The sequence below is a fragment of the Felis catus genome, chromosome A3 (assembly GCF_018350175.1).
Source record: "Felis catus isolate Fca126 chromosome A3, F.catus_Fca126_mat1.0, whole genome shotgun sequence".
Taxonomy (NCBI): Eukaryota; Metazoa; Chordata; class Mammalia; order Carnivora; family Felidae; genus Felis; species Felis catus.
This window is the reverse complement of record NC_058370.1, coordinates 29,767,113-29,787,271: the sequence shown is the minus strand read 5'-3', so window position 1 is coordinate 29,787,271 and position 20,159 is coordinate 29,767,113. Positions and strand designations below refer to the sequence as shown.

Here is a 20,159-nt window from a genome sequence, read left to right as displayed (position 1 = left end):
CAAAATATTTAAGATTTGTGCACTTTTAGGTATGTATATTTCAGTTAAAAAGTTTAAAGTAAGAAGAAGTTTCTTGTTCTGTAGAAGATGAAACACGCATACTTCGCCCTGACTCTCTCACTGAACGCTAGCATGCTATAATTTTGGACAAAATGCATGGAGTGGCTGCCTGAGGACTCTGAAATGTGAACGGTAGCAGGCAGGTGGGGAGGGAGACTGGAATACGAAGTTCCAGGGCACCAGTGGGTGAGCCGACCATGCTTTCCCCTCTAGTACTGTCCGGCCACAACTCAACGTGCGCACCAGTGTGGACAGAAATGATTCCGAAAGTCCTGTCTGGTCTGGGGAGTCAGGATATCGTCTCCTAAAGTCAGAGAGAGTAGGGAAGCTCCCTTTTTTTCAGGCCTCACCGCCTGATGCTATGGCAGCAGAAACGATAGCAAAAGGTGGAAGCAAAGCAAAAGTAGCGGCACCCAGACGGGCACTTAACCGTCTGCGGGAGGGGGGTGCTTGTGACTGTCGCCCAGCATCACGAGAGTACTGGATTGGGTATCGCTGGCCTGGGAAAAGAACAAAATTCAAAAGTCGAAGTACGGTTTCTACTGAATGTATATTGCTTTTGTACCATTGTAAAGTCGAGCCATCCTAAGACAAGTACTACAGTGGTCAAATTTTACATTTTTGAGGGTGCTGTCACTGTCTTGATAAGACTGCCCTCTGCTGGAGGTAAGGGGAGCTGCAGGGCAGATCTTGGCCTCTTCCAGAAATTTCATTCCCAGTTTGACTGTATTTGGTATGTAATTCTTCTTGGCCCATGGTATGATTTGAGGTCGTTCTCTAGTTTAATTAAAAAATAATACCACCCCCCCAATAATCACATTAAAAATGAGCAGAGGATGTGAATAGACATTTTTCTGAAGATATACAGATGGCCAACAGACACATGAAAAGATGCTTAACAATACTCATCGTCAGGGAAATGCAAATCAAACCATAGTGAGATATCACCTTACATCTGTCAGAATGGCTAGAATAAAAAAGACAAGAAATTACAAGTGTTGGCAAGGATGTGGGAGAAAAAAAGTAACACTCATGCACTGTTGGCGGGTATATAAATCAGTGCAGCCACTGTGGAAAACAGCACGGAGATTCCTCAAAAAATTAAAAATAGAACTGCGTATGAGCCAGCAATTCTACTACTGGTATTTACCCCTAGAAAACAAAACCACTAATTCAAAAAGATGCATGCACCCCTATGTTAATTGCAGCATTATTTACAATAGCCAAGACACGGAAGCAGTCCAAGGATCCATCGATAGATGAATGACTAAAGATGTAAGACACACACACACACACACACACACACACACACACACACACACACACTGGGATATTACTCAGCCATATAAAAGAACGAAATCGTGTCATTTGGGACAATGTGAATGGACCTAGACGGTATGATGCTAAGTGAAGTAAGTCAGAGACAGAAAGACAAATACCATATGATTTCACTTATAAGTGGAATCTAAAAAAAAAAAAAAAAGACAAAACAAGCACCTGGGTGGCTCAGTCAGTTAAGTATCTGACTCTTGATTTGGCTCAGGTCATGATCTCACAGTTCATGGAACTGAGCCCCACGTTGGGCTCTGCAATGACAGTGGGGCGCCTCCTGGGGATTCTCTCTCTGCCCCTCCTCCACTCTCTTTCTAAATAAACTAAAAAAAAAAAAATTAAAAAAACAAAACACTCTTAAACACAGAGAACAAACTGGTAGATGCCAGAGGGGAGGTGGGTAGGGGGACGGGGAAAATAGATGAAGGGGAGTGGGAGGTACAAGCTTCCAGTTATGGAATGGATACATCACGAGGATGAAGGGTACAGCATAGGGAATACAGTCAACGATATTGCAGTAGCCTTGTATGGGGACAGATGGTAGGTACAGTTGTGGTGAGCACAGCATGATGTACAGAGTTGTTGAATCACTGTGTCGTCCACCTGAAACTAATGTGACTTTGCGTGTCAACTATACTCAAATTAAAGAAAAAATAGCATTCAACATGTACTGAGCACTTACTGTGTTCCAGGCACTGAACTTAGCTTCACGTGAATGTCTCATTCAATTGCCACAACAATCTGATGGGTAGATACCGGTATTGTTCCTGTTTTACTTTTGAGGAAACAGACCCACAGAGACTAAGAGATGCTCCCAACGATACTTGAAGGATCTGGGATTCAAGCCCAGGCAGATTGCACCAGGCCTGTAACCACTTGCAGCCTTGATTTATTCATATGGATTTCTGGATTGAAGCAGTGAGGGGGGCAATCAGGCAAACCATCTCCTATTTCTTGGAGAATTTTTTTTTTTCTTTTACCAGATCTGATTTTATTTTCATTATAAACTCACAGGAGGGTCCAGGAAGCTTAAGAGGTGTGACTCAAATCAGCTCAAGTCACCCCCAGATCAGTTGCACCTTAACAGCAGTTAGTATACATGCAAAGATCATCCAAAAATCAAACACAGACTTAAATTTCACCAGGTCAGGAACTGAAATACTGGAAATTTGTTACTAAAAATTTTCTCTTAGGCTTTGAATGTTACAGGGAGCAACAAAATATTCAGAGGGAAAAAAAACACGTGTCTCACACAAGGAAGTGACAGTCCCGACGAATGATGGTAAAAGGGGTATAGACAGCTGCTTTCAAAAATACACATTTTAATGATGATTTTTGCCAAACGTTAATTTGGAGATATTTTACACAAAACCCCTCTTGACAAATACAGTTTATACATTATTAGAAGTTGGAATTGAGCTACGTTTGTTTTGGACAAAAATTACAAGTGTCAGAATGTTTTCAGATTGGAAACCAAGTGGGTGGGGCACCTGAGTGGCTCAGTCGGGTTAGGGTCCAACTTGGGCTCAGGTCATGATCTTGCGGTTTGTGGGTTCAGATCCGGCATCCAGCTCTGTGCTGGCAAAGCCTGCTTGGGACTCTCTTTCTCCCTCTTCTCTTCCCTTCCCTGACTTGTGCTTTCTCTCTCTCTCTTAAAATTAATAAACTTAAAACAAAACAAAACCAAAGAACAAGGGAGTGACGTATGGGGTACCTGAATAGCTTAGTTGGTTGAGCATCCGACTCTTAACTTCAGCTCAGGTCATGATTCCAGGGTCGTGGGATTGAGCTCCTTGTTGGGCTCCGTGCTGAGCAAGGAGACTGCTTAAGATTCTCTCTCTTTCCCTTTGCCCCCTGCTTGAGCTCACTCTCTCAAATTAAAAGGAAAAAAACCAAAACAAAACAAACAACCAAGCAAGTGATATAATTATTAACTTTACAGAACTTCAGAAAGTATAAATCCCTAATTGTCAAAATATATTACTGTCTCCAAGTTCATTTCACTTTTTAAAAATTTTATTTTTTTAAGTGATTATTTTTAAAAAGCGTTATTTTACTTTTGAGAAGGACAAAGCGTGAGTGGGGGAGGGGCAGAGAGAGGGGAACAGAGGATCCCAAGCCGGGTACACGTCGACAGTGGTGGGCCAGATGAGGGGCTTGAACTCGTGAAACATGAAATCACGACCTGCAACATGAGGTCAGACACTCAACCAGCTGAGCCACCCAAGGTGCCCCTCAAAGTCATTTTTAAAAATGTTTATTTATTTATTTTAAGAGAAAGAGACAGAAGTGGGGGAGGGGCAGAGAGAAAGGGAGAGAGAGACAACCAAGCAGGCTCCATACCCAGCACAGAGCCCCACACGGGGCTTGATCTCATGACAAAGAAGAGATCATGACCCGAACCAAAATCAAGAGCTGGATGCTCAACTGACCGAGCCACGCAGGTAACCCCATTTCACCTTATTTTTAAAAAGTCCCTGCAGGGGCGCTTGGGTGTCTCAGTTGGTTGAGCGGCCCACTTCAGCTAAGGTCATGATCTCATGGTTTGTGGGTTCGAGCCCCGTGTCAGGCTCTCTGCTGTCAGCACACAGCCTGCTTTGGATCCTCTGTCCCCCCCGTCTCTCTGCTTCTCTCTCACTCATGCGCTCTCTCAAAGTAAATCTAAAAATCTTTTTAAAGACTGAAAGAAAAAGTCCCTGCAGTACCATTCTGCAGAGCTCGCTCTACATACTGTAAGTTGTGACAAACAGTGCCGCAAAGTTGTTCATCCACGATCCTCAGTTCCACAGGCGGCTGGAGGTCTGCACACCGTATGCCCACACTTCCTTGCCAGCTGGCCTCCGTCAGGACAATAACCTAAAAGTCTCCGGCAAGGTTTGTTCTTGCGGCCAGAGGGAGGGTGAACCCACATTTCCCCTCAGCATCTGGGTCACCTCTTGCAGCCACAAGTGGCTCCTGCTTTTCTGCACGAGACTGCACTTCAACAGCAACAGCAGCAGGTCCGCCAGCACCAGCCCCTGTGGGCTTGGGGTCTGGCAGGATGGGCAAGGGTGCGGTAGCCATGACTGACATCCACATGTCAAGTTTCGTTTGTGTCTCAAATGCACAAGACCTTGACCACCCACCCGTAGGACATCACAGTGGCTATGGAATCCGTAGGCACAAAATCCCACTCCTGGACCATCTCTTTCCCCCAGGGGCCAGCAATGGAAAGAAAAAATAAGAGTGTGGAAGAGAACACAACTTCCCAGAGACTTTCAATCCCTTACCTGTGTTTTTACCCTCAGCAACGGGAAATGCCAAAGCATTTGTGGGTGATTATTGGCTCTGTGACCCACAGCGCCACTGTGGAGTACTGGTGACAGTGGGGCCTATGCAGCTCTGACCTTGTCCCTTTACTGAGGCCTTGGAAGCAGAACTATGAATTGGACCCCATGTTCTGTTTCTTGACATGGATGTTCACTTTTATGGATTATACACTTACTTGCAGTGAGGAAATATTCATCAAAGCGACCAAGAGAAACGCTGGTCTCGGGATTTGGGGTTGTAAATATCGCTTTTGACTTCCTTCCTGGGAAGGCAAGGGAGTTGCAAGTTTGACTCTTCCTGCTGGAATCCAGAGTTGCCTTATTTCAGCAGTCTGCAGGGCTTATTTCCCAGGGAGCCCTGTCACCTCTGCACTTGTCAGGAAAACCACCACAGGGTTAAGTTCCGGAGGGAACCTCCCAAAGATTTCAGGGAATATTGGATACCTGTAACTATATTCCACACAGAAAATTTGGAGTATACTGGAAAAATCTGGGGAATGACCTTAAGCTTGCTCAGGTCTAGTGTGGTCTCCTTGATAGAAGAGATTACGGCGGCACCCGGTGCCCATCCGTGTGGCAAATGCACTCTTCTCTTTTCCTGCCCACTTGGACTACCACAAGCAATTTGCCTTTACCTGGCGGCAGTATACCACTGCCACCCAGCCCAAGATGTGAGTAACTCTGCAGTTTTGTGGGCTTTTTAAGATTTTCTTTTTAAGCAATCTCTACACCCACCGTGGAGCTTGAATTTACAACCCCAAGAACAAGAGATCAAGAGTTGCACATCCTACTGAGTCAGGCACCCCAATAAGTCCGAAAATTTGCTCAGCCTAATCCTCAAGACCTTGACCACCCACCCCAGGACATCTTGATGGTCCACTTCACTGATGTCATGTTGCTTGTCTCGGAGAACTGGAAGGGGCAGTAATCCAGGTGTAAAACATTGATGCTTGCTTGGGGAGATAAATCCTAGGGAAAAACTGGCCACCCAGCAAAGTTCCTGGCGGGGGGGGGGGGGGGAGGGTTGTTGGCATACTTACTGCCACCCCCCACCCCCAGCCAAGTGAAACACAAATTGCACTTGCCCCTCAAACTACCCTCACTGCCCCATTGTGCACAGAGCATGGTAGGGAGGCAGGCCTCTTCAAATCTTGGCGAAAGCACTTTCGTTTGGGTATTGTTACCCAAATGCATTTACTGGGTAGCCCTCAAATCTACTATGCTCAGGTGGGGCCTTGAGCAAGAGAAGATTCTCTAGGAGATCCAGGCTCACATTGTATATAGCAGACCCCAAGGCATATTTGGAACTTGAGGTAAAACTCAGAGGAGCCCCTGGTGTCTTTGAGGCCATCAGGTTAACTATCAGGGTTCTATTAGAGATTAGGCATTCTTCCGAGGGACACCATGTAACTGCAGTCTGGACCAGGCAGGATACGATAACTTCCCTATGCACCTGATGACACTCTATGATCCATTAGATATAGGTACAGATGGGATTGGGCTTGATTTAACCTGAAGGTACCAGTAAGCTGCCTATCGGTGCCTATACCAGGAAGATGGGTGAAAAATAAAAACACCGAAGCTTGGTTTACAGGTGCTTCTGCATGACATGCTGGCATCAGCAGGGAATGTTAAGGAATTACAGCCCCATGCAGGACCCTAAAGGACAGCCGCAGCCCAAGGGAAATAAGCAGCCCAAAGACAGAGCTTCAAGTGTGATACACTCTTCTCTGGTGAAGACAGATCGCTTGTGTCTGGATCCTGGTGCAGAAGGGCAGGGACTTAGCAAGAAGGAAACCGGATTTCCTGACACAGGCCAGGTCCCATGTGACAGGCTTCCACTGCACGGGACCAGATGGTCCACTTCTTACCACAACAAAGCCCAAGGCTTGTCAACCCATGGCACAGTTGTCAACCCATGGCCCACAGTGTGCACCCATCAGCTCTCACCTCAGAAGTCACACTGAGCACCTGAAATCAAGAACTGCACTGTCCTGTGCCTGGGCTCATTGCCAGGGAAAACATTAATCAGCCTGAGAAGGGAGGCCATTGCCGTCAGGGGTGCAAGGCCCTGATGGGAGCTGGGTACAAGGCGATATAACCACTGGCCCTCTGCTTATACCTCTATACCTGCTTCCTCACCTAAATGTTGAGGGGTGGCTCATATTCCCTAAAAGGTTTTCACGTCTTAGGTGTTTCCAGATCGTCTCAGCAACATGGGAGCTGGGGAGAGAAGCTAGGATTCTGTTCATTTTCCTCTGGTGGTAACTGGGCAAGTTCAGGTGAACGGTGACAAAGGGGCACCAGCTCTGGCTCCGAGAAACATGAGGACTTGTGTCTGAATAGGGGCCATAAATCTGTATGTTCACTTATTCCACCTTGTGAACTTCAATTACAAGTATTTCTGGTACCTGTAGGATTTGGTCCAAGTGCTTGATAAGCCATATTGACCTTGTAAAGGTCAACCAGTACCAATCTGGGGCATGGTCCAAGGAAGCTGGCAGTGCCAGGGTGCATGTGAGCCACTGAGGCCATGGGTAGAAAGAGCCACCAGAAGAAATGGGGTCTCCTCCTTGTCTTGTGTCTTGGGCACACCAGACCCTAGCCGCAAATCTCAGGGTCAGGCAGAAGCAGGTCTTTGGCTAGTGGTTAGCTTGTTTCTCAGGTACTGGGTGATACTTGATAATCTGGTTGGAGTCCTAACGCTCTAGATCAGGAGCTGACAAATTTCTTCTGTAAAAACCCATGTATAAAATATTTTAGACTTTGCAAGTCAAATGTCGCTGTTGCAACTACCCATTTCTGCCACCGTAGTGTGAAAGTAGTCAGTGAACGAGTGTAGCCATGATCCAATAAAATTTATTTACAAAAATAGGCAGCGGGCCAAGTTGGGCCCAAGGACTGTAATTTCCCAACCAGTCTTTGATGACACTTAGTAGACGACCTGGCTGCCTGAGGGGACTATGATCCGTTCTGCTTCTGTGAGATGGAAACCTCTAAGATCTGGTGCTTTGCAGAGTTGTGCATGGGTGCAGAACAGGGCACTGTGTATGGGAGTTTCTGACCAAGTGGTGGGTGCAGAGGCCAGAATGTGAGGGCCACACCAGAATAGGTTGAGCTTCCTTCTTCGTAAGAAACATCAACTGGTTTATTCCAGATCAGGCCCAACCCTCCTACCCCATACACACATGGTCCCTGGGTGGGCACTGTCCTTACTGGGCCCTTAAGAGCCCTTGTGCTGTGGCCTGACCACCAGGCCCTCTCTGGTGATGGCCCAGTTGTAGCTCTTCGGGGAGTCCAATGCTTCTTCCACCCGTGCCTCCAGGTTCTCTCGGGTGATGAAATTTTTTGCCTCCTCCTATTGTGAGAGAGAAGGCCAGCTGAATGGAAGTCTCCAGCACATGCCTGCTGCCTGCTGCCTGCTGGCCTTTTGCCCACTAAGGGAGAGGCTCCAGTTCTCTTTGGATGGATGCTTGGAGCCTAGGACCTCTGTAGAGGAGGATCACACTACAGCTACGATCCTGCGGACCTTCCAGCGGAAAAATATCAGGCAGCCTTACCACGATCGTCTTTCTCAGATAAGAAATCGCACCAGTTGTGACAACCTCTGGACCTGCTAGGTGGAATCAGTTCCTCAATGTTGCCTCAATGTCCTTCTTAATCTCTCTCAAACTTGTCCTTCTCCTTCTGTTACTTTAATTCAGACCCCGTCCTTTGTTGCTGGATCACTCCTAACTGGTCTGCTTTTAAGCCCCATACCTGATATCCTAGCCTAGAACATAACTTCAACGACTTTATCGCCCGTAAGGCAAAATACGAATTCCTTGTGGAACCGGGGGTCCCTCCCAGATGCAGGCGTACCATCACCCAAGTACTTGAACACTTTCCAATGTCAACTCTTACTTCTGCGCCTGCCAGGCACTCTCCTCGCACGCCATCTTTCCCAAATCCTCACCTACTTGCTAACTCTCAAGACTCAAGACTGTTCGCTCTCTCTTTGCACGCAGCCAGTGCCCCATTTCGCGGCGCCCAGGACTCCGAGGGCGGCCCAGGCGGAGTTCCTGGCCTCTAGCCCCAGCCCCTGGAGACACGGCCCACCTGCAGCTGCAACGCTTCCTGCTCCTTGAGCTGCGCCCAGGCTTGTGCCTCTCGGGCCCGCCGGGCCTTCTCCTCCGCCTGCCGCTGCTCCTGCTCCCGCGCTTCCTGCCGCAGCCTCGCTAACCTGGGATGGAGGGCAACAGGCAGAGACTCAGTGCGGCTGGATCTCCCCCGCGCCAGCCAGCGGCCCGCCCCGCCTCCCGGCCCACTCACCGCAGCTCGTGCAGCCGCTGGTTCTCCGCCTGGTTCCAGGCCATCAGGTCGCGGTGCTCAGTGGCTTCCTGCAGAGCCTTGCGCTCTGCCAGGACCCCGGCCCGGGCCTCGTGCATCTTCTTCCGCACCTCGGACACGAACTCAAGCCTGGGCAGAGACGCGCCAAAGTCGGCACCCTCTACGCCCGCCCGGACACACCGCCCACGGCGCCGACGCCCGCCTCCCCTTAAGTCGTACACACCTGAGGGCGCGCACCGTCTGGCGGTACTGTCGGTAACGCTCCGTCAGCACGAAGAACTCTACAGGATCCACCGCAGGCGGGGTTGTCACGCGCCCGAGCTTGGACTTGGCCGGCGGGTCATGGCGGGTCTTGCGGCCGCGAACCGGCTGCAGCAGCGGGACCCAAGGCCCGCACGGGGGTCTCGCCCCCAGGACCCTCAGCGCGCGCAGCATGGCCCACGATGCCCCGCGTCGGCGCGCCGCAGGGCATCACGGGGCCCGGAAGCGGGCGCGGGGCACCACGGGACTCGTAGTCCGTGGGCTCCGCCTCCCACCTCCTGGAGCCGGGTCGAGGGGAGCGCACCTGCCAACGTCTGCATCTACCCTTCAACGTCTGCGTCCACCCCCGGCCCGCTGGCTCTGGCTTCGCCCTTCCTGCGAGGCCTGTCATGACCCGCCCCGTGTCCCTCCCGCCGGCGGGCCCGGCCCGCGTCCCTCCAGCCCCCGCGCGGGGTAGGGCCTCAGCGCGGGTGGGCAAGGGAGGGGACGACTGAGAGAACTCGAGGCAGTAGCTTCAGGGAGTTCATTCACATCCTTATTGGAGGGCTGCAGGGCGCGGCGCTCTAGGTTCGGTCTGCGCGGGGAGGAAGCGGGCATTTTAGCAGATGCCCTGGCAGCCCAGCTGCGACCTTGCCCGCCCCCTCTCCTCCAGACCTGTCCCCGCGGAGCTGGACGTGGCCTTCTGGCGGACACGCCTTGGCTGCTAGAGGACCCAGCGTGGGCGCTCTGTAGCTCCTTGGGTGTTGCCCACCCTTAACCTGGTATGTAAAAGACTGAGCTCACACCGACTTAAACTCGGTGATAAGTTTTTGCCTTATGGGAATTTACCACTTTCTCCTTCAGTTAGCGCCCTCCTGGTGCACTTTAAAATAAATTTGCAAAATAGTAGTAATCCATCTCTGCACTCGGTCTTCTGCGATCACCAAGTCATTGCTAGTGCAGTGACCACCTGGTTCTGGGGCCCCTTCTATTAGTGTGAGTTCACACTCCTCATCTCTTCCCACTGGGAGACACACTGGGTTCTCCTGATGATGAGAAAGAAGCCTAGAGGATCCCGCTACAGCTATGGTCTTACTTATGGAGGTTTTAAGCACAATTGTCTCCTCCTACTCCACTAATGACTTCTAATCTTTTACTTTAACATAAGTATCTTATCATAAATTGTTCCAAGAATTCTGGGAAATAGGAAGAATAGCAGATGGCATCTGGCTGTGTGCCTGAGGGTGCTTTGGCAGGGGGCGTCTCTGTGTTTTCTCATTACCCCCTCTTCTGTCCACATAGCCCAAGTCCTTGGCCATAATGGCCCCTGGTGGCCAATGCCTGGGCCTCTCTCTGTACTTACCAGCAGTGTCTGCACCAGGCGCTGCTTCCTGTGGAGGAACCACCAGCCTGTGGTTCTGGCCTCCCAGGGCACACTGTTCTAAGGGGAGCCAGGGCATCGCTTGGGAGGTTATGGGCAGCCTTGTCTGGTCTGCTTGCTGCAGTGCCCAGGACCCTTCCTCAGAAGGGAGTGAAGGCTGTGGCCTGCCCACTACCCCATCCCAGGCTCACGGTAGGTGAAGGAGCTCCACCCAGCACCTTCTTCCTCCCACTCAGGCTGGGGAGACCCTTAACCTACCTGGGAGCCTTGGGACATGCTGTGGGTGCTGGGCTGAGCTGGAAGCCCGCTTTCCTCTGGGGTACCAGCCCCGGGACCAGTGCTGAGCCTTCGAGCGTCCAGGGTGGGCAGTCAGCAGCAGCAGTAGCAGAAGGCCTAGCCTGCAGCCGGCCATGACAGGGCTGCTCTCACGGATAGTGGACAGCACTCAAGAAGGCGGATACTTCCATCCACACCTCCTTCCTTTTCTTCCAGGGTCCCCTTGGACAGCTGGCGCTTCAGGGGCAGCTTTAGTGGTTCCTAATGCCCTTCCCTCTTCTGCCACTGCTCCTCATCCCAGGAGTCCAGGGATCTGGACCCCGGAGGCTCCTGGCAGCTAGCCTTCCCCAGAGCCCCCCCAGGGCATAGAGGATTCCAGCCTTGCCAGCTGAGGGCCCTTCCTGGTCAGTCAGGCCTACCCCTCCTCCCGTCAGGGATTCCAGAAGTAGAAGGTTGGAAAAAGTAACAGAGACTTGGGTCAGGGGAGCCCTCCAAGAGACAGGCAGCAGTGTAGGGGCACTGGGGGCACCTGGTGCACAGCACCCTGCCTTTTCTCTGTGGGTGGCCATCTCTCTTCCATGGCAGTTGGGGATGTAGAATGGATGTGTGGTGGTGACAGGGGCAAGTGCTTTTACCCCTCGTCCCTCCCACACTAGAGGCAGCAGGCATAGAAACAGTGTTGGGGAGAGAAAGGGAAAGGGTTCTTTTTGGGACGTGATTCATGGGTAAGAGGGACTTGGGAGGGAGAAGAGGAACAGAGTGCCATACACCCAGGACAGACTGCCATCCAGGAGTCCCAGCCCTTGGGGGAAAGCAGCCTCTTCACTCACGGAGGGAAAGCTGTGGACGAGGTGGCTCCTTGAGGTGGCTCCTCCAGGTGACAGTGGGACCCCCAGACAGCCAGCTCTGGGATTTATGGTGACTCCTCCCCCTGCTCCTGGTCCAGACTCCAGTGACGTCTCCATGAAGGGAGGGGGAGTAGCCTGCCACCCAACAACACTCTTCCCTTCCCAGTGCATGTTCCTAGCCACTGGCCCTGGGGTCACCAGACAGATTGCTCCCGCTCCCTGTCTTCCCAGGGATCTGAGGTGGTAGGACTGCTCCAGCCAGGCCACGCCCTTAAGAATCCTCCTCCCACTTCCAGGGCTGCATCCTCAGGCTCCTGCCCTTAGGCCTACAAAGCCCTCAGTCTTCCCTGACCCGAAAAGGAAATTGTGGCCCGGAGGCGGCAATGGCTGGGGACCCGTGTCCCACGCAGTTGGCAGCCTGAGTGGGGAGCCAGCAACCTGTGGAGAGGTCTGGGGGAGGCCATGGGGACCTAAGGGCTTGTTTGCTCAACTGTAAAAGGGGGTGGATGGAATGAACCTCACCCACACACCTGAGCACCAGGGCTGGGTCGCTCTAGATGGAGGTAGTTTTGGGTGGGGCTTCTCTCTCCTCCCTGCAGGCCCATGAGAGGGGGCTCAGCTAAGGGGGCAGTGCAGCATCTGTGGGCCTATGAGCAGGGGGTAGGAATAATCTTGCCTCTCAAGGTTCCAAGCCTTCCCCATCCTGTGCTCAACCCAAGACTATTCGTGGAGTTTGGCACAGCTCACCTAGACACTTGAAACATGCCCCTGCCTCTCATTCTGCATCAGCTCAACTTTCCACCACGGACCAGCTATTAGCTTTCCACCAGCTATTCGCCTGGAGCGGGGGTGGCGGGCAGAGGCCTGTTTACAGGGTTAATAGGCAATTTCCGCATTTGGGCTGAACAGCAAATGCAAGGGCCAGGGTCAGGTTTGGTGGCGTGGTGGCCAGTCATTAGGAGAGCAGGTGCGTCAAATCCGGAAGCAAAGAAGGGGGAGGGGATGGCACAACAGGCACCAGTTATTCATGGGCGCCTGGACTTCAGCTTCCCTTGCAGGAAGGCACACATCAATTTCCAAACAATGTGTGGATTGTATGTTCAGTGAAATTGTTTTGGAAAATACTTTGTTCCTATACGTGTTGGTTAACCAAGTAATTTTTAGGAAAAACATTTGTTTTATGGTTTAGTGAAAATGATTCCTTTGAGTTCAGTAAACTAGTTTAGTTCTGGTTTGGGTTTACAGAATGTTTTATTCAAAGTCCCTTGTGTTTATTTTAAAAGAGGAATGGGGTGCCTTTATTTTTTCTGTAGTTTGTTTGTGGTTTTTCCTAAAACATCCAAACCAGAACTAAGCTTCCCAAAGGATGCTCTTGTTCCTTTCTTTCTGGCCACATACATAGCTTTTCAGGAACGTTTGCTGTCCTCTTCCAGACTGTAGACTCTAGAATTGATCCTCATATCCCTCTCAGCAGGACACAGAAAGCCATGTGTTCACCACTGAGCAACTAATGCTCGGTCCTGAGGATAGGACTTCATTCCAGTCTGGGAACTGCTTGTAGCCGGCTGGGAAAGCAGAGGCATAGAGCAGTGTGCTCGGGTGCTGCTGGAGCACAGAGGGGCACAAAGCCCTGAGCAGATGGTCTGGATGAAGGATGACAGAGTTGGCTGGAGTCCGCACACAGGGCAGCAGCGGTGCTCCAATATAAGGAACAAAATGGAGAAGGGTCAACACAGGAACTGCTGGCAGGTCTGGATCTGTGGGCTAGGGGTGGAGGGAGGGAGGCGCAGAGAATGCTGGAAGGCTGGAGGAAGGGACCGAAGACTCTGGAGAGACAGGGTGAACCCCTGGGCATTGGGAGTGTGAGACAGGTGCCGTGGGTCACCGCGTGCAGCCACGTGGCAGGAAGCCGACCTGGAGCTCAGGGTTGGAGAAGAGCTAAGGGGGCATAACCTACAGACCACAGGAATGGCCAGTCTCTGAAGAAGGAGAAAGGAGGAGCAGTGGCTCCAGAGTGAGGATAAAGTCAGAAGGCAGGAACTAGTGGACAGAGAGTGGATCCCCGGGAATTGGAAAGAAAGGAATCTGTGGGGATGAACTATGGAAGAGGTGAGAGTGAGTCTATCATAAAGGCAGAAGACTTTAGGCCTGGGGGAAGTGGCGTTTGTTTGTTTTTTAAATTTTTAAAATGTTTGTTTATTTTTGAGAGAGGGAGAGAGAATGCGCAAGTCAGGGAGGGGCAGCGAGAGGGGAATAGAGGATCCAAATCAGGCTCTGCTGTCAGTATGGAGCCTGATGTAGATGCTTGGGCCCACGAACCAGGAGATCATGACCTGAGCTGAAGTCAGACACTTAACTGACTGAGCCACTCAGGCACACCCCCCCCCCCACTTTTTTTTTAAATCAAAGACTTGTACATTTGGTGGTGGTCAGAGGGGTGTTGAAGGGAACTGAACGCCCAGGAGGGTGCTGACTTGATGAAGTGAGGTCTGAGCACGGTGGGCACTGGATGCCTCGCCCTCCCCCTTCTGAGAAATCTGCACTGGCTCACGCTCCCTGGGGCACAGCTAACTAGCTGGGAGATGAGCAATGGATGAAGCAATCACCCTTGCCATTCTCACACGACTGTGTGGTGTGAGCCCTGATACACTTCCCTTTAGCCTCGACTAGTTCCCGTTGGGTTTATGTCTCTTGCAACCATGCAAGGCCTGCTTGAAGATGTCTGTTAAGCAACCAGTGGTATTTAAAATACTGGCCTAGCCACCAAGCAAATCAGCGTGGACTCCAGCAGAAAGCTGCCAGCCCACACTGGTGAGTTGGTAGAGATACTCAGTCCTTCTGTAAAAACCCTTGTAAGCACTGGTGTATAAGCTGCTCAGTGCCAGCCCGAGCAACAGGAGGTAGGCAGCCTGGTGGGGGGTAGCGAGGCAGCACAGGCATGAGAAGGGCTCTCCTATAAGTTGGCTATGTAGCTTGTTGACCCCAGCCTGCTCTTCTCCATCTGCCAGGAGATAGCCTGCAAAAAATCAGGGTCTCCTTCCCAAACATGGCACCTCTCCTCAGAAATCCTTCATATTCTGTCTTTGCTTAACTTACTTATGCTTCTTTGAAAACCACTGAGTTTTTAATTTATTGCCCCTTGGAGTTCCTTAGTTCTTACAGAAGGACCGAGTACTTCTGACACATACTCACCTCACAGAAACTTCCAGAGGTTGTCTGTCATGGTGCCCCTGCCTCCCGAGGAGATCTGAGTATGTGGTGAACTTGGCTTCCATCTTGGAGCCAACCCATCTGTTCACCTGGGCTCTGAGGCCTTCTGTAATGTGGCTCTGTATGACTTTGCCTCCTTTTACTCATCCAAATTCCCAGCATCCCTTGGGTAGCTCAACTCCCATCTCCACCAAAAAGCACTCCAGCAATGACCTGAGTGTGCCTCCACGGCCCAGAATGGAGTGTCACTTCTCACTCCTGACAGCCTGAGTAGCCCAGGGCCTATCCCTGCTTCTTGAAAAAGGCCCCACAGGCCACAAGGCTCTCTCAGCCTCGCACTGAGGCTGTCACAGCTGTGGCAACCAGTTTACGCTCCTGTTCCCATCAGGAGCTGCTCATGAGGATGAGAGGCAATGAAGAGACCCACCCTCCCAGCTGTGCCAACCAAAGACTACGTTTCCTAGCAATTCTATTGTCCTATGGTACAGCCTAGGACTAAGTTTTCGCCAATGGGGTATGAGTGCAAATGGAAAGAAGGCTGTAGGAAGCTTCATGTCCTTAGAAATGAGGTTGCTTGCTCTCCATCTTCTTTCTGCTTCTCCATGGGAGAAGACGGTGATCCAGCTTCAGCCACACGGACAGGAATAACATCCTAAAGGGACACTGGGACCACAAGATGGGAGGACACTAGGTCTCTGGACTGGGCACACCGTTACATGAGAAATAAATGAAACACCCACCTTATTTAAGACACAAAAGTTAGACGCTTTTGTGTAATACGTCAGGCTTGATACCAAGTTGGGATCGAAGACTCCCATCACCCTGGCCTCTGGGTCTGAGGCACTTCTCATAAAAAAGTCCAAATATGAAATGAAGTGAAATTTTGTTAAATTAAATGAAAGCTATTTAACCCAGTAAGTGTGGATATAAAGGCTTATCCTGGACAAAGCGACACAATCCAGAGTTTTGTAGCACAATCCAGATTGGCATTACTTAGCCAGCTACCTCCTCTCTCTTCCATGCCCCGTGCTAGGCAAACAGTGGGGACCCTGGCCATGTTCCCAGGGAGCGAGGCTGGCTGGGATCACTGCACCAAAGACGTGCTGAGAATGAGACATGGGTCCTGGCAACTAGCTAAGAGCTGGAGAGGCTGCGCGGGTCCGAAAGGAGTCGTCGAGAAGACTACGGCTTCTGAGACCAGCTGAGACAGCACACTGAGAGCAGGGCCAGGAGTGGCCTGGGAGACTCCTGGCCCTGGTACAGCTGCCCCACCCCAGACAAAGGGAGACGCTTCCTTAGGGAGTCAAAGCTTTTATTACCTGATAATCCCTAGTGTGGTGCCAGAGATACCGCTCTGGTCCCCTTACTCCCCACAGTGGGTTGTGAGTGGTGGGGGAGGGGGTAGAGAGGGGAGGGATTATTTACAGAACGGGGGGGTGGGGGTAGGCACCAGGACAACCAGTTTCCTCAACAGCTCTGAGAACTTTGTGCTTATTTTCTTAGTTGACACTGAGCTACCTGGAATGAGTTTTGTGTTTCTTCTTCAGGAAAAGATGTCTAAACCAAAGAATAATACAGCCCAATTTCCAGGCAGAGGATTTCACGATATCAATCCAAACATCACACTATTTAATTCCCCAATAAAACATTGGAAAAAGGACTATCAGTGCTAACACATTTACATATAAAATCTCCACCTAATAGGTAATAGAAGCCTATGTACCAATTTCTAAAACAGTTATAAGATATATACACAATTTTGGGTATATTAACAAAACAGAATATTACAAAATATTAAAGGCAATTTTCCTGTCCACCGGGTCTCATCGCCTCTTACTTGAAGTTGGCATAGTCTGAAAATGCGTCAATATATTCCTGCACCACCTTGTAGCAGAACTCATACTGTTCCTGGAGAGCACAAGGAGGGAAAAGCCAGGGTTACTGACAAGAACAAGGTACCTGCAGTTCCTGACAAACCTATTTTACAAAAAATGGAAAACCGAGAGGAAATGAACGTTCTTGGACTTGCACCTGAGCCCTGACCTGCCCGTACTCTCCTTCTGGCTTGAGTACAGCTAATTTCCTCTGGATGGAGGTGAGCTGAGAGGAAGATGTCGTCCTAGGCCTACAGTGGTCAGACGTGAGTGTGCCGGGCTGGCAAACTACGCAAGCAGAGAGATGGCTCTGTGGGGCCCACACCTCACCACGGTAGCCAAGCTGCAGGCGCCCTGGCTCTCAAAGCCTCACCAACTCCCCAAACTCTTAAAATGTATTTTTCTTTCTCCTTTAGACATGTCTCTCGGAGGTTCAGGGACCCTTTTGGATACTTATCCCCATACTCGGTGGTTACTGGTCACCGAGACGGTCAGGAGCCTGAACCAAAGAAAGGAAGCACTCCTGAGACTTCCCACGCCAGGACCCATGGAGCCCCGTGGCACCCAGCCACCCCCTCTAGCCTTCACAGAGTCCGCTTGGTTCTCTTACTGGTGGCAGGGCTGTGCCCCTCTGCTCTCAATGCCCGCAAGGCTCATTCTGTATGGGGCACCTTGGGGGAGGAGGGGCTGCTTGGAAAAGCCTCCCCCTGAGATGGCCCCGACAAAGAAGGGCTCTAGATGGGGCGGTGGTGTGGGCAGCATACCAGTGTCTGGACCATGTGTGGCCTCTGTAGCCGCAGGCTCTTGACGGTCTGGAAGACGTCCAAAATCCCCTCTGCTTTCACCCGTTCCAGGACTGTGCTTAGGGCACAGAAGGTCCCCGTCCGTCCTGCCCCTGCGCTGTAATAGAGCAGATGCACTTACCATATCTGTTACAGCCCACTGTGCCGATAAGGTGAAGACAGTGGCAACGAGCACATAAAGGCCAAGGGTAATGGTGACAGCTCCTGGGAAGGGCTGTCATCTAATGGAGCTGCTGGGGTGGGTTGGGGCAGGAGGCCCATTTGCTCCTCTCCAAGTAAGCCGCATGCTCAGTCTGCTCTGAGGAGGAAGTGGCACCCCAGCTGTCCTTCCTGCACGGCCCACTTTGCCTGCTGAGGGACTTGCCCACAGGACAGCGAAGAACCTCACACATACCCCCCTCCTACCCAGCACTGAGCCTTCACTGTCTACCTGCAAATGTGCCTGAGTTGCCCTGACCCGCTGCTCACTCATGTTGGGATTCTAGTCTTGTCTTTCCTCTCCTGAGAAACCCTCTGCGCTGGGGTGTGTGTGTTGATTCTTTTCCGTGTCTCTCATTTGCTTCCTAAGTCCCAGGAATCCAGGCTCTGACCATGATATTATCTGCCCTGTTCAATGTCATCAGTTGCTTCAGCAGACCTTTCCTGAGTGCCTGCTGTGTGGCAGGGGCTGTGGAGGGGAGCAGTATCCCCAGACAATATGATACGCAGTGTGGGAAGGAAAAAGAGGAACAGGAGTTCTAGGCAGGGTGGTTGGGGAAGGTTCTCTAGTAGGAGGTCACATGAGCAGAGACCTGAAGAAGGCGAGGGCCAAGGCCCAGTAGCTGTCTGGGAGAGGAGTATCTTAGGCACAAGGCAGGATGTCCAGGTGTGGAAGCTGTGTAGCTGGATCTGATGGATGGACGGACGGACAGAAGGAAGGAGCGTGGTCGGGGCGAGGTGAGAGGCCTCAGATCATGTTGGGATTCTAAGTGATGTGGCCTGACTGAAGTTTTAGAAGGGTCTCTCAGGCTGCTGTGTTGAGAACAGGTAGGAAGGTGGGACAGGGCAATCAGCGAGGCCAGTATAAGTACTGGGAAGAAGGGGTGGTGGCTTAGAGAGGTGCTGGTGGAGGGAGTGAGAAATACTTGATTCTGAAACTGCTTTCCATGTAGAGCAAGGTCGAACATGAGATGTGCATGGGTGAGGAAATAAGGGGAACAGTATGGCTCCAAAGCTTCTCATAGGAGTTAGCTGGGGGACGGAGATGCCACTTACTGACTTGGGGGAAGGCTGTGCAAATAGAAGGCTTAGAAAGAAAGACCAGAAGTTCTTATCTGAACCCTTTAAACTGAAGATGCCCAGGTGGAAATGTTGAGTAGGTAACTAGACATATAAATCTGGAGTTTAGGGGAGAGGGTGAACCAGTGATAATGACATGTGGGAGTTGGGATGAAAGCCAGGTGACAAGATGGGCTCACAAGAGGTCCAAGGACGAGGCCCTGGACCATGGATGAGGAGGAATCAGTCAATGAGGACACAAACCAGGAGAGAAGTGTTGCTGAAAGCATTCCACAGAGAAGTGAGTGGTCAACTGTGTTTGATGCTGATGAAGGTCAAGGGTAATGAGACAGAATGATCTCTGGACTCAGCAACGTGGACGTCACAGGTAGCCCCCACTGGGGCAGCTGCAATGGAATGTGGGAGGAAAGGGGTTAACTGGAATGGGACAGAGAGAGAGAATGAGGAGAGAGGACCTGGGGCGTTAGTCTGGACAAATCTTTTGAGAAGCTTTACTATTAAGGAAAACAGAAACAGAGGGCTACCTGGAAGGAAATTAGAGGTAAGAGTTTTGTTTCTTTTTTAAAATTTTTTTAATGTTTATTTATTTTTGAGACAGAGAAACACAGAGCATGAGTGGGGGAGGGGCAGAGAGAGAGGGAGACATAGAATCAGAAGCAGGTTCCAGGCTCTAGGCTGTCAGCACAAAGCCCGACGCAGGGCTCGAACTCACAAACCGTGAGATCATGACCTGAGCTGAAGTCGGTCGCTCAACCGAATGAGCCACCCAGGTGCCCTGAGGTAAAAGTTTTTAAAATATTAAGATGGGAGAAATTATAGCACATCTATATGAAGATGGTAGTTATCCAGACAGTTATTCAGAGGAAAACCTGATGATGTAGGATACTGAAGTCAAGTCCTGAGGAGACAAAAGTGGATGGAACTGATATCCAAGTGGAGGGGGTGTGTGGCAGACAGGCCTCGCCATGGCCCCCACGATCCCCCACGATATCTTCTGTTGTTCATGCCCTCGTGTGATCTCCTCCCCTTGGGCGTGGGCAGGACATGTGCTGTGCTTCTAACCAACAGATTTACAGCAAGCGTGATGGGATGTATATAACTACACGCATATGATGTTACGCGGGATCATAATGCCTGTTTTGCAAGGAGACACTCTCTCTTTTGCTGGTTTAGAAGAAGCCAGCCGCCACACTGGGAAGGTCCATGTGGCATGGAAATTC

The 20,159-nt window shown here is 50.9% G+C and overlaps 3 protein-coding genes across 8 annotated transcripts in view; all 3 read right to left on the bottom strand.

Annotated features, from left to right (window-relative positions):
• Positions 1–7,543: 7,543 nt before the first annotated feature.
• MRPS26 (mitochondrial ribosomal protein S26) lies at positions 7,544–9,504 on the bottom strand. The gene is made up of 4 exons (XM_006929915.4): positions 9,253–9,504; positions 9,012–9,158; positions 8,799–8,922; positions 7,544–8,058 (listed from the first exon to the last, which is right to left on the bottom strand). The coding sequence occupies exons 1-4, from the start codon at positions 9,462–9,464 to the stop codon at positions 7,924–7,926; spliced, it is 618 nt and encodes a 205-aa protein (XP_006929977.1). The 5' UTR covers positions 9,465–9,504; the 3' UTR covers positions 7,544–7,923.
• A 108-nt stretch (positions 9,505–9,612) lies between these two features.
• LOC102901429 (progonadoliberin-2) lies at positions 9,613–14,028 on the bottom strand. The gene is given in 3 exon segments (XM_023251395.2): positions 9,613–10,712; positions 10,715–10,789; positions 10,909–14,028. Coding segments are annotated over 3 exon segments (519 nt in total). The 5' UTR covers positions 11,063–14,028; the 3' UTR covers positions 9,613–10,422.
• A 2,251-nt stretch (positions 14,029–16,279) lies between these two features.
• The window catches only part of PTPRA (protein tyrosine phosphatase receptor type A), a 161,442-nt gene continuing 157,562 nt past the window's right edge, over positions 16,280–20,159 (bottom strand). For all 6 annotated transcript variants that reach the window (XM_023251393.2, XM_023251391.2, XM_023251390.2 and 3 more), the window contains 2 exons: positions 17,623–17,758; positions 16,280–16,892 (listed from right to left, as the gene is read on the bottom strand). In XM_023251393.2, coding sequence (XP_023107161.1) covers positions 16,818–16,892; positions 17,623–17,758 — 211 coding nt within the window. In that variant the 3' untranslated portion in view covers positions 16,280–16,817. The remainder of the gene's footprint in view (positions 16,893–17,622; positions 17,759–20,159) is intronic.